Source organism: Aythya ferina (genome assembly GCF_964211825.1).
Source record: "Aythya ferina genome assembly, chromosome: 3".
Lineage (NCBI taxonomy): Eukaryota > Metazoa > Chordata > Aves > Anseriformes > Anatidae > Aythya > Aythya ferina.
Genome location: NC_140298.1, coordinates 43438231 through 43452187, shown reverse-complemented (window position 1 = coordinate 43452187; position 13957 = coordinate 43438231). Strand labels below are relative to the sequence as shown.

Sequence of the window (13957 nt, the reverse complement as noted above, 5' to 3'; positions counted from 1 at the left end):
AAACTATACAAGTTCACACTCATATTATGTGAAGGAATTTAAACCACAGTTTTTCCAAGGAAAAAAAAAAAAGTATCTCTAATCCTATTGAGGAGCAAATAAAACATAATTGGCAGTATTTCCTAGGCACTTTCCAGGCCTGCCATTTATTTATACAGTGCTCAAAAGAGCTTTGCAAATTTAGGACCACAGATCATATTTAGGAAAAAGATTTTACAAAGCTCCTCAAATTCAGATCTTCTTTCTAGTAAGTAATATAGTAAGCATTATTGGAAAGGCTAAGAAGGTCAGCATTTTAAAAGAGCCAGAAGAGAATTCAGGAATCTTGTCATATACTCCTTCCTGCAAAGTCTAACTGCAGCAACTTGGGTTTCAAATTAATCCAGTGTCAAAATTCCTATTGATTTTTAGCAGTGAAGGCATGCATTCACTATGCCTTTTACCACAAGGATTTTCTCTAAAATCAGTGAGACTACTCAAAATAATCTTAGTTTGCATGACTGTTTGTCTTAAACAGGATGATGCCACACTAAAATAATTTGCATTTCATAGCTTTCCTGGTGGAACAGAGAATGGACTTTTATACAAGTTATGAAACAATTATTTTGTGGGCTGATTTTGATCACTAAGCTCATTTTAACACGTCTCCAAACTGAAAATGAGTAATACTTTCAGAAGCTTGAATTAGTGATTTTCAAAAAAATAAGATGAAAAGTGTGTTGATGCTCCTTCCAGTTTTTAGAAACAATAGTGCTTCACTCTTCAACTCCAGATGGCACTGTGGTGCTTAACATTCTCCACTTGGGTGAGAGCTGACGGACTGCAAAAGCACACAAGTTCCTGAAAAACAAAAGCTTTCTTGTTTTAAGAGAAATCAGCTGCTAATAGTTTTCCAGTGCAGATGTGATATTATACTTTCAACTTTGTGAAGACTGGCTTAACAAATGGCAGCTTGTATGCCAGAAACAGGACTTGTTGTGTAAGAAAAGACTTACTTGTCTATACTTGAATGAGGTCACGAGGGTAGTAGTAGCCTTTTCCTCACCAGCAAAACCTAGAACAACGTGCACTATTGCAGAATCAAGGGAGAATCCCTGCTGAGGCATACCCCTTCCTGTTCACAGCATGTAATTCTGTTTATCTCTGTATAATTGGTAATTCTGTTTGTAGGAGTGTGTTTTCAAGGATGGGGTGCAAACCACCGAGATAATAAGGTTACCAGCAACTTTTCTGAAGAAAAACCATAGACTTCACTGTTTTGAAAACATCATTGGCCACTTCATGTTATCAGTTAGACTATTACAAAAATATCTACAAACAACATTTTTCCTTCCTGTTCACCCTTAGAAAATTTGAGTATGATGTTCATGCATTACTTAAGTCATACACTCATACTGTTTTATAACACATTCGTAATGGCTTAATTTTTTTCCTACACGTTAACTTTTATTGGGACTATTCCCCTATCCCCTTAGTTTTTATAATCTTCTCAACTCTTAATTTGGTGGAAGTCTGCCCAACTGCTACCATCTTTTAAGTCTTCCTTCTTAGCTTATATGCCATTTCTTCACTGTTGTACCGAATAATTTCTAAATACTTGTTATTTGACCTATGGACCCAGTAAAGTTCACATTGCATAGTCACTAAACCTTTGCTCAATCCAAGTCTGAGTAACATCACGGATTGTTCTGTGAATTTAATCCAACAGAATTCTGACCTTTCCTCCACTTATCTCCTTCCTCTATAGGCTCCAGAATCCCATTAGATTCTAAGCAAAACTCACTACTATTTACAGGGCTTCATTTGCTGGCTTTTTTTTTTTTTAGCCCAAATAATCCTTTGTACATAAGTCAATGAAACAATATGAGGATATGTAGAAAGGGCAGGCTATTTTTAATATATCTTCTAACAAAGAAGACTATTTTATTACAAAAATTTTTTGAAAGAGGATATATAAAAAAAAGAATAAATATGAGAGACATGACTATTTTAAACAGACAAGCCTTTGAAATAATCTAGGTTCTCCCTGAAGCACCATACAGAATCCTTTCCCAAAGGCATCAATGTGCACCCCACACACATATGCAGAGGAAGTTCTCAAGTCCCCCCTGGACTGACAGAGTATTAGTGCATTTGTCATTCCAGTTCTGGTAAATTAGGAGTCATAAAACCACGTAATGCCGAACGCCCAGATCATGATGATGCCTCTTGAAGAATGAAAATGTGTACAACACCTACATTTGTTCCACAGCTGCGTAGTTTTAATTTTCTTCTCCTTCCTCCTAGTTGCCTAAGAATAGTGGTGGCTCCTGATAACATTACAGAGCACAACACTGAGATGTTATCACTATATGTGATACAACATTACGCACTTCCTTTGGAATGTATTCATGTCCATTCTAGGTCTTCTAAATAAAACTCAAACTGTCCCAAAGATTATTATTTTTTTTTTAATTCTAAGTAAACTTCAAGAAAACTGTTTTTCCCCAAAATTTACATACATTGTATTTACATTTTTGCTGTTGAATAGGTAATATGTATGTTACATGTCACACAAAATCTTTCCTTTCTATTACCTGCAATTAAATGTGCTCCACTCAGCCTTTTGACTGAAATCAGTGCCAGAGCAGATGAGACATTCCTTAAAAACAAAAAAATCTTCTGTGTATACCCATGATGCATAAGATTAATAATAATAAAAAACATAACAGGAACACAAACAAAAACATTGCTTTTACATCATTAGAAAAAAATAAATTGTGGGTGGGTGGGGAGGAGAAAGCAATTCCTGAAGAGGGACATACAGAACGGTAAGAAACTTTATCAGTTGCAATGCTGAGGTACTTCTAAGATGAACAGAGAGCTGACTAAATGCCAGATGACAGCTACAGTAACAGTGGGAATTAGCTCAGCACACACCAGCATCTTCCTAGTGCCTATTCTTCTGTCACCCTCTCTGCTGCAGCAGAACTGCATTCCCTCTTACACTATTGGCAGAAGGAGAAAGAAGAAAATGAAAGCAGGCCAAACCAGCACCCCTCAAGGTTTTCTAAAAGATCTACTGCTCTTTCCCTTTGCATCATCTCAACCTGCAGCATCTGTTGCAATGATGTGTTGGTATTGTAGGAGGACAACAAACACTAATCTATGCACCTTATGCAACATACTCTTCTTAAAAAAAAAAACTTTTGGAGGAGGAGTATCGCCCCAAAAGTAATTATGTAAAGCAAAGCATGTTCTAGATACCATGTTGACAATGCTGCTGCTCAACCAATGAACAACTGCACACCCACAATCAGTTGTCTGGTCATTAATTGACACCAGTAGCAAGGTGGAGCCCTCATACTCCTTCAGAACTATGTGCTTGCTGGAGTACTTGAAGTGTTGACTTGTCTTGTGTTCTTAAAAGAGGCTGTGTTTTTTGTTGTTGTTGTTGTTTGTTTGTTTGTGTGCTTTCTCTGGCCTCACTGTCACATGCTCAGAAAGATAACAAATCTAACAAGTCATATGTGAGTGGTGTCAACCTCTGACCTATTAAAAAAGAATTAGCAATCATTTGCTTTTCTAACAGAGTAACTTAACATGGCTTGTGTTGTTGCAAGGGTTCTAAGAAGTCTGATGTCTTCTGTGCTCATAATCTAGATTTACTCTAAACCTGTTCATAATTAACTTGAAGATGTTGCAAAATGTTAATTTTGTTAATGCATTTTCCAAAACAGAGATAGGAGACTGCATGTGGGAAAAATGAAGTAGGGAAGTAGTATCTGAGTCAGTACAGCCTTCTAGAACTGAAGCAGGAAAATTAAACACTGGATGAAACATGATGGAAACTGATCTGCAGAAGAGTAAGGTTAGTGTCCTAAATGCTGCCTCGAGAAAACCAATTCTGCCAGTTCTCTTGTGGGTCATCTAGCATTCTCCTTGCCTGTTGGGGAAAAAGGATGCAGAACTTCTATAAACGTTTCTTTATTAATACAGTCCAAATCTTGTTTCTTTTCCAACAAATAATACTCCATAAAAGAACATTGCTGAGCAGCCTCATACTTCACTTTTGATGAGATCACATAAAATTCAAAGCCATTTAAAACTATACGTCCTAGAGATTATTCTAGAACTAAATATTTTATTATTTTGGATTGTTATATAAGCACTCAGGAGAATGCAACTTAATTTATCCACTGCAGTTTCAATCTGTAATAGCTGCCTTTTCTCTAAAAATCTGTTTGTATGTGTTCACTTCTCTCTGAAAATCTGGTTTAGTGGAAATGTCAATTTTGCCTTTTATATTTTTCCACTAACTTTTTTCCTTCCGTTTAAGGGAAGGATTCATCCCCATCTTTCTGACAAAATGCAGTGATGGTTAGCAGTGCTGATTTTTTTCAGTGTACCTTTTTTTTTTTTATTACAGCCATACAGCCAGAATTGTAAGGCTATTAGGATAGCGACATATTCATATTTTTAATGCAAAAAACTAAGGCTGAAGTTTTATGGCTCATCAAATTAAACAGGACACCTTCTGAAGTTTCTCTTTCGAACTCATCCTAAAACCATCCACTCACACCACTAATGAAAATTTTTGTTATCCATCATCTTCTTTATCACTATAAAAATAGTGTCTTCGGAGCCTGCTGGCAGAGATCATTCTCAGAAAATGATCACCACGTTGTATTTCCTTAGGTCTGCGCTGACATTTCAAACATCCCATCCAATTTTCTGGACCAAGCAAACCACACCATTTTCCAGAATTAATCCAAAGACGATGGCCAACCAAGAGAGCATTCGGTTCAAGTTCAATGTAACTGCAAAAGAAAACAAAACAAATGTATTGATTTCCAGCTAAGAAGTCCACAGAAACCATGTGAGAATTCATATTAATTTGTACGTGTAAGAAATCACACCAGTGTGTTAAAATCTGAATTCCAAAGCCATGCATAAAATTAACATGAAATTTTCATCTTCCAGACATACAAAGAATTCTATTTAATGTTTCAATGATCCACGCTAAGGTGTCTCAAACCGTAACTGATGTATACTATGTAACATATACAAAGAGATGGTGGATAAAAAAAAAAAAAAAGAAAAAGAACCTCTTATCTAAGTTTTTTTTTAAAATTCACTTGATATGAAAGTTTAAATATTACTGTTTTAGGCTGAAGCTATGTCAGTGATGTCTGATACTGATACAACAACAACAAAAGTGACTTAAAAAAACTTTAAAAGTGACAAAAGTGACTAACAGCTGCATTCTCACACAAGTTCTACACAAATCATGTAGTAACAAAGCAAAAACATACCTCTAATTGCCTGAGAGTTTGATGTCAAGACAAATACTTTTATAAACACAAGGCACAAAGGCGTATAGTCATGTTCCCAAATAACAGCTGGAATTAGCAAAAGTTTTCCATAGCCAGACAACAGCAGTGCTTTGAGAAGTAAAATGAAGTCAGACTTGGTTTTTAGCATCTCAGGTCTCATCCACCACAAGGCAATAAAGATGCCAACCAGAAATGAAGTTTGTTCTAAGAGGATATAAGAGGAGATGGAAAGAGAGAATGAAGCACCAAAATCAAGTCTTTTTTTGAAACATTTTAATGAAATGCTTTGTGTCAAATGAAACTGAGACACTGCTATTTAAAAGACATATGTAAACATGAACATGTCCTCCAGCTCCTGCATTCATTTTAATAGTCATATGTGACTATTACTTACCTAAGCTAATTCTGTATCATTACATTCAAAATAACTATCACAGATTTCTGTATGTAGCATGGTCATACTTGTAATTTTTGACACCATACAGCACAGGCAGTTTAATACATTAAAACTCTACTTTTCAACAAAAGGAGCTTTTTTTTTTTTCTTTTTCTTTTTCCCAAGCTGTCTGTTCATCTGTAAAATAAGATCATCAATACTTTTTATTTTTGAAAAGGTCACCAGCAATGAACCCTTTCCATGCAGCACCAGGAGAAACACTGAAGTGAAAATATCATTGAGCTATTAGACTTTTCTTGACACCTTCTCTCTGTGTAACACTGGAACTCATGCAGATGTCAAAACAACTCTCACAACAACTGGCTGAGCTCTATACTAGTTTTCAAACTATGAGAACGGTTCAGACCACGATTTTGAATATTGCTACTTTTCAGTGATTTGATATGCACCAACTAACAAAAAAGGGAGGGGGCCGGACTGCTCGAAGTGATTATGGGACCCCTCTGTTGTGGGGTTGCTGAGGGTCGAAGAACAGCGAGTGCCAATCGCTACCACAACTGTGCACCGGCGGCAATATCGCACTAACCGAGACTCCCTGATTCCCATCCATAAGCTAATTCGTCAATTGGAGAGCCAAGGAGTGATCAGCAAGACTCATTCACCTTTCAATAGTCCCATATGGCCAGTGCGAAAGTCTAATGGCGAGTGGAGACTAACAGTGGACTATCGTGGCCTGAACGAAGTGACGCCACCACTGAGTGCTGCAGTGCCGGACATGCTGGAACTCCAGTACGAACTTGAATCGAAGGCAGCCAAGTGGTACGCCACAATTGATATCGCTAATGCATTTTTCTCCATCCCTCTAGCAGCAGAGTGCAGGCCACAGTTTGCCTTCACTTGGAGGGGAGTCCAATATACTTGGAATCGGCTGCCCCAGGGGTGGAAACACAGCCCTACCATTTGCCATGGGCTGATCCAGTCTGCACTAGAGCAGGGGGAAGCTCCTGAACACCTGCAGTACATCGATGACATTATTGTGTGGGGTGACACAGCAGAGGAAGTTTTCGAGAAAGGGAAGAAAATAGTCCAAATCCTTCTGAAAGTCGGTTTTGCCATAAAACAAAATAAAGTCAAAGGACCTGCACGAGAGATCCATTTTTTAGGAATAAAATGGCAAGATGGACGTCGTCAAATCCCAATGGATGTGATCAACAAAATAACAGCTATGTCTCCACCAACTAACAAAAAAGAAACACAGACTTTCCTAGGTGTTGTGGGGTTTTGGAGAATGCACATCCCAAATTACAGTCTGATTGTAAACCCGCTCTACCAAGTAACCCGTAAGAAGAATGAGTTTGAATGGGGCCCTGAACAACGACAAGCGTTTGAACAAATTAAGCAGGAAATAGTCCATGCAGTAGCCCTTGGGCCAGTTCGAACAGGACCAGATGTAAAGAATGTGCTCTACACTGCAGCCGGGGAGAACGGCCCCACCTGGAGCCTCTGGCAGAAAGAACCTGGGGAAACTCGAGGTCGGCCCCTGGGGTTCTGGAGTCGGGGATACAGAGGATCTGAGGCCCGCTATACTCCAACTGAAAAGGAGATACTGGCAGCATATGAAGGAGTTCGATCTGCTTCGGAGGTGGTCGGTACTGAAGCGCAGCTCCTCCTAGCACCCCGATTGCCGGTACTAGGCTGGATGTTCAAGGGAAGGGTCTCTTCTACGCATCATGCAACTGATGCTACGTGGAGCAAGTGGGTTGCACTGATTACTCAGTGGGCTCGAATAGGAAACCCCAGTCACCCAAGAATATTGGAAGTGATTATGGACTGGCCAGAAGGCAAATACTTTGGGATATCATCAGAGGAGGAGGTGGGTCGTGCTGAAGAAGCCCCACGTTGGGCGCCAAAAAGACTCGTGGTTTAACCCGGCTGGCAGCTAAACACCACGCAGCCGTTCGCTCACCCTCCCCCCTCCCTCTCTGGGACGGGGGAGAGAAATGGAAAGTGAAGCCCGTGAGTTGAGATAAAGACAGTTTAATAAGACAGGAAAATAATAATAACAAAATAATAATGACAATAATAATAATAATGATACAATGGTGATAATAGGAAAGTAATAATAACATGTACAAACAAGTGATGCACAATGCAATTGCTCACCACCCGCTGACTGATGCCCAGCCTAACCCCGAGCAGTCCGGCCCCCTCCCCCCGGCTAGCCACCCCTATATATTGTTTAGCATGACGTCAGATGGTATGGAATACCCCTTTGGCTAGTTTGGGTCACCTGTCCTGGGTCTGTCCCCTCCCAGCTCTTACTGCACCCCCAGCCTGCCTGTTGGCAGGACAGAGCAAAAGGCTGAGATGTCCTTGGCTTGGTATAAGCACTGCTCTGCAACAATTAAAACATCGGGGTGTTATCAGCACTCTTCTCATCCTAAGCCAAAACAGAGCATTCCACCAGCTACTAGGAAGAAAATTAATTCTGTTCTAACTGAAACCAGGACAATAATGCTGATAATATTGGTCTAAATTGTAATCAATGTTGAGATATGAATTTCATAGAATCATAATCATAGAATAGCTTGGGTTGGAAGGGACCTAAAAGATCAACTAGTTCTAACCCTCCTGCTAGTAAATTAGAGAACATGTGCATAATCATTTAACCATGCTGGGTCGGACATGACATCTATTCTAATGTGTTGTGTTTTTTTTTTTCAATACAGGCTTGCTGAAAGACTCATAAAATTATTGAATGCTTAGAATGTACACTTGATAGTTAAATGAAATAATTATTGATCTTACCTAAAGAAGCAATACCAAACATCCTATAAAAATCCCATTCCTTGGCATATCTGATTAAGTCATCAGGATCTGTATTTTGGCTTGAATCCTGCAGTTGGAGCCACCTGAGATAAGCTTCACAGAGCAAACAAAATACGCAGAGCTTACCATGAATCTGGTAAATGAAAGAACAATAAAATCATTACTGTTAAATCAGCATAAATTAAATCAGTGTTAAATTAGTATTTGATATACATTTCTATATCTCTAAACAAACAAGCTCTGTAGTTATTTTCTATTTGCTTAGTAATATAAGCAAATTACTTCTGTTGAGCCACTAGTTTAGCACATCATCTTTTTAACATCAATTAATCTGATAGGCAAATTAGAGGGTGTAGAAAACTGTGTTAACAGTTCTGCACAGAAGAAAATACATAAGTAGTTTTTAAAGCCTGCTTTTTATTTTTATATTTTTTAAATTGTTAAAACTTCAGAGAACAGTTCCTGATTTTTACAGCTATTCCAACCGATTTAACAAACCTAAATATTGTCTTTAACATAAAAAAGTCAGAAAGTGGGGGCATGGCAACTTACATTTATCTTTGTATTGAAAAGAATGTGTCTGTATGCTTGTGCTTTACACAAAATTGCATTAATCAAGATGATAACAGGATCATACTCAATGTATTTGTCCACAGGTTTCTGGCAGGATTTCTGAAAATCATAAAATAACAAGAATTAGGAAAAAAAAAAAAAAGAAAAAAGTTTATGAAATGTTCCTCTGAGCTTAGCACAACTGCAGAAATACAAAGTAGCTAGTCAATTCTTGTTAGTCTTTCCTTAGTGTAATCTTAATTTTCAAAAGGTTTTTAATTCATCCACAAAAATTGTACTTTCCCCCTTTGACACTACGGTTAATACAAAGATTTCCTTTGTAAGCCAGAAAGATACACCATTTATTTTTGTAGGCTTCAGATTAACACAGATCATTAAATTATGAAGGATGTACTTAGTTACCATTTCCTTCTTTTTAAAGAGACGCTTGATCCTCCTGACAAGAGGCTCTTGTAACAGTTAACAGAATGGCTATGAACAGTCCTACAAGAGCCTCAACCAGGAGACCTGAGGGGGAAATAACTTGTAGGAGCAAGCAGAGGAGCAGCAGCACCTCAAGTACTGTGATCAGCTTTCGGCTCCTCTCTACAAGGACATGGAGGCCCAGGAACATGTCCAGAAAAGGGCTACGAAGCTGGTGATGGGCCTGGGACACAAGTCCTGTGAGGAGCGGCTGAGGGAACTGGGGGTGTTTAGCCTCTACCAGCTCCGCCTGCAACAGCTTGGGCTGCCACGTCGGAGGAAGAAGGCGCAAAACAAGCACGGGAGAAGAACAGCCCCCGTGCGTCCCCTCCACAAATTCATCTAGAGCGTGCATCCCGTGTACCGGTGACAGGAAAGGCAGCGCGGCGAGTGAGTGCTGCTCACAACACTTTACATTTGGAGGCTCTGCATAGGGACCTGGAAAGCTTGGATCAATGGCAGAGGCCAAGGGGATGAGGTTCAACATGGCTAAGGGCCGGGTCCTCTGCTTTGGCCACAACAACCCCATGCAGCGCTACGGGCTTGGGACAGAGTGACTCGAAAGCTGAGCAGAGGACAAGGATCCAGGGGTGCTGGTAGATACTCATCTGAACATGAGCCAGCAGTGAGCCCAGGTAGCCAGAAAGACATCCAGCATGCCTGGCTTGTATCAGGAATGGTGTAGCCAGCAGGACCAGGGAGGTGATCGTCCCCCTGTGCTCTGCTCTGGTGAGACCGCACCTCAAGTGCTCTGTTCAGCTTTGGGCCCCTCACTACAAGAAGGGCCATCAAGGCCCTGGAGCGTGTCCAGAGAAGGGCTACGAAGCTGGTGAAGGGCCTGGAGCACAAGTCCTGTGAGGAGTGGCTGAGGGAACTGGGGGTGTTTAGTCTGGAGAAGAAGAGGCTCAGGGCAGACCTCATTGCTCTCTGCAACTGCCTGAAAGGAAGGTGTGAGGAGCTGGGGGCCGGCCTCTTCTCACAGATAACTAGTGACAGGACTAGAGGGAATGGCCTCAGGTTGTGCCAGGGGAGGTTCAGGTTGGAAGTGAGGAAACATTTCTGCTCAGAAAGAGCAGTCAGGCACTGGGACGGGTTGCCCAGGGAGGTGGTGGCATCACAAACCCTCTGGGGGGTTTTAAGGAAAGGTTGGATGTGGTGCTTAGGGACATGATTTAGTGGGCGACAGTGGTAGTAGGGTGTGGTTGGAGCAGATCATCTTGGAGACATTTTCCAACTTTAATGATTCTACAATTTTATTCAACCAACAGCCATTTTGGGGCTTTCTTCTTGATAGGGGCTTCCACTCTGCCCCCAAGAGGGTTTTGAGGAGAACCGTGCCACGGCTGCCCCGCTCGGATGTGGCTCTGCCCACGGCTCCCTCTCACTGAGAAATCCAGGGCACAGTCCCAAACACAGGGGGCTCAGGCCCACCGCCCCGCTGGTCAGACAGACACCCCTCTGCAGACTGCAGTGGCAGCAGCAGGCTTCGAAGCCCAGCTGCCCGCATCCTCCCCAGCCTCACCATGGCCTTTGTTGCCTGCCCGTCTCCAGGCGACAGGCCCTGTGACCTCAGACAGGGCTGGGTATAAAAGCAGGCTGCGGCTGGGCACCGCTGCTAGTGCTGTTGGTCACTGCCGCTAGTGCTGCTGGTGATTGCCACTGGTGCTGTTGGTCACTGCCTCTAGTGCTGTTGGTCACTGCTACTAGTGCTGGTAGTCACTGCCGCTAGTGCTGTTGGTCTCTGCTGCTAGCGCTGGTGGTCACTGCTGGAGCTCTGCTCAGCGTGACAGCCATCCCTGCGTTGCTTTGTGTTCATCAGGAGAGAGCAGCATGAAGTTCATCCTGGCTCTCCTCCTGGTCACGGCTCTGGCCGTGGCTGTGTTCCAGGCATGTGGCCTTGGCCTCTGCGGCCACCACTGCTGGGAAAGGGTCAGGGTCAGCCGGAGCCTAGGCGCCAAGCACCAGGTCTCCAACTGGCCCTGCAGCCTCGGCCTTTCCAGCTGCCCCAGCTGGATCCGGCTCAGGCTGAACTCCGTGGACCCTTCAGAGGGCCCAAAGCTACGTCCCGTCGGCACCGAGCGCCAGCCCTCCGACCTGCCCTACCCCCTGCTCCACTTCTGGGAACACCTTGCCCTGGGCGGGAGAGTCTGGCTGCTGTGCACTCACTGGGACACCATCTGCTTCCTTGGCGTGGGGCTGCTTGCCCACAGCCTCTGGAGAAGAGTAAAGAGACGCCTCAGACAGGTGAGTGCTGGAGACGCCGCGTGCAGGAAAGGGCCAGCCTGTGGCGAGCCCCCACGGCTGCCCGGAGCAGTCCTACGAGGCTGGAAGCTCCGGAGGAAGCCGAGCCCAGCAGGACAATTCGCCACCTCGTGAGCCCTCGTCCCTGCCCTTCACTGTGCCACTTCTCTTGTTGCTTCCAGGGCACGGGCCGGCGGGCCTCAGCTTCCTTTTGGACAGACCGCCGGGGAAAGGACACTCTGGATGATGGAGCCTTGCTCTGCCGGATGGAGGCCAACGCTGCCATCATGGTGAGGTGCCTGAAGCGCCTCTACCAGCTCCGCCTGCAACAGCTTGGGCTGCCACGTCGGAGGAAGAAGGCGCAAAACAAGCACGGGAGAAGAACAGCCCCCGTGCGTCCCCTCCGCAAATTCATCTAGAGCGTGCATCCCGTGTACCGGTGACAGGAAAGGCAGCGCGGCGAGTGAGTGCTGCTGGCCATGGGTTTGGGGAGGCTGATGCTCCAGGAGAAGGGGGTAGAGGAGCTCGGGACCCGTGGCTGGGGGTTGCCCCATAGGAGGAGCCCATGACCCAGGGAAAGGGGCGCATGGCCCGGCCACCACCCACGGCCCTGTAAGATGGCAGTGGCCAGGGAATGCCCATGACCTGCTGGGGTAGCCCTTGGGCTTAGGACCTTCAGGCCCGTGAGAGGGTAGGCATCGCACTGGGAAAAGGGGCAGGTGGAAGGAAGTGCCTGGCTAATAATCGTGGCACAGCATTTTCAGCCACCTGACAGTCAATTCTCTTCAGATTGACAGCGAGCCGGTGAGGCAGGACACACCTCAGCCCTCCGAAGGCTCTCGCTGCGCTGAAGGCATCTCCCCTGACAACTGGATGCCAACATCGCCCTGAACACCTCCTCCCTGCGTGGGCACCACCGACAATGCCAGCTGTCCCCTGCTGGGCTGCCCACGCCCAGCCAGAACAACAGCCAGCGGGGACTCGCCATTCATCTCATGAGGACCTCTGAGGAGAAGTCTCCTTTTCCATCCTCCCTGAGGTGCCGCTGGGACCGCTGGCATCCCAAAGGACGTGGCTCTGCTTTGTTGCTCCACAGAGGACAGCAGGAGCACGCGTGTGCAGCAGAGCTGGCTGGGAGACTCTGGAAAATTTCTGTTGGTAGCAGACCACTTCTCCCAGCTCAATAAAGATCATCCCTACACAACCTGTGTCCGTCCTTTTGGTACCAAGGGGCTTGGGGCAGCAGCCACATGGGAGGCAGTGGGGCAAGTGAGGGCTGCTGGGTGTGCGTTGTAGAGAACACACCTGCAGAGGAATGAGGGAGCTGGGCCGGGAGAGAAGAGCTGTGAGGTGCCGCCCAGGCGCCCCCCAGGCGCCCATGCCCCAGGAGGAGAGACCACATCCTGGCAGGGTGCCCGTGTCCCACTGAGGTTTCCTGGGGGTGCCCATGGCCCTGGGAGGTGGCAGTGGCTGGTGAGTGCCCAGGACCCCGAGAGTCATGGCCCTGGGGACTAATTCCAGACTAACTCCACTCCTACTTCACAACACTGTACATTTGGAGGCTCTGCATAGGGACCTGGAAAGCTTGGATCAATGGCAGAGGCCAAGGGGATGAGGTTCAACATGGCTAAGGGCCGGGTCCTCTGCTTTGGCCACAACAACCCCATGCAGCGTTACGGGCTTGGGACAGAGTGACTCGAAAGCTGAGCAGAGGACAAGGATCCAGGGGTGCTGGTAGATACTCATCTGAACATGAGCCAGCAGTGAGCCCAGGTAGCCAGAAAGACATCCAGCATGCCTGGCTTGTATCAGGAATGGTGTAGCCAGCAGGACCAGGGAGGTGATCGTCCCCCTGTGCTCTGCTCTGGTGAGACCGCACCTCAAGTGCTCTGTTCAGCTTTGGGCCCCTCACTACAAGAAGGGCCATCAAGGCCCTGGAGCATGTCCAGAGAAGGGCTACGAAGCTGGTGAAGGGCCTGGAGCACAAGTCCTGTGAGGAGTGGCTGAGGGAACTGGGGGTGTTTAGTCTGGAGAAGAAGAGGCTCAGGGCAGACCTCATTGCTCTCTGCAACTGCCTGAAAGGAAGGTGTGAGGAGCTGGGGGCCGGCCTCTTCTCACAGATAACTAGTGACAGGACTAG

At 44.9% G+C, this 13957-nt stretch overlaps 1 protein-coding gene across 2 annotated transcripts; it reads left to right on the top strand.

Moving 5' to 3' along the window:
• Positions 1-9230: 9230 nt before the first annotated feature.
• LOC311435120 (uncharacterized protein) lies at positions 9231-13021 on the top strand. Of its 2 annotated transcripts, XM_084515771.1 has the most exons (3): positions 9231-11820; positions 12000-12280; positions 12607-13021. In XM_084515771.1, exons 1-2 carry the CDS (start codon positions 11407-11409, stop codon positions 12234-12236), a joined length of 651 nt encoding a protein of 216 aa, XP_084371897.1. In that variant the 5' UTR covers positions 9231-11406; the 3' UTR covers positions 12237-12280; positions 12607-13021. The 2 variants fall into 2 exon arrangements, with proteins under 2 accessions (XP_084371897.1, XP_084371896.1); XM_084515770.1 differs by having other exon boundaries at positions 9231-12280.
• Positions 13022-13957: the final 936 nt, after the last annotated feature.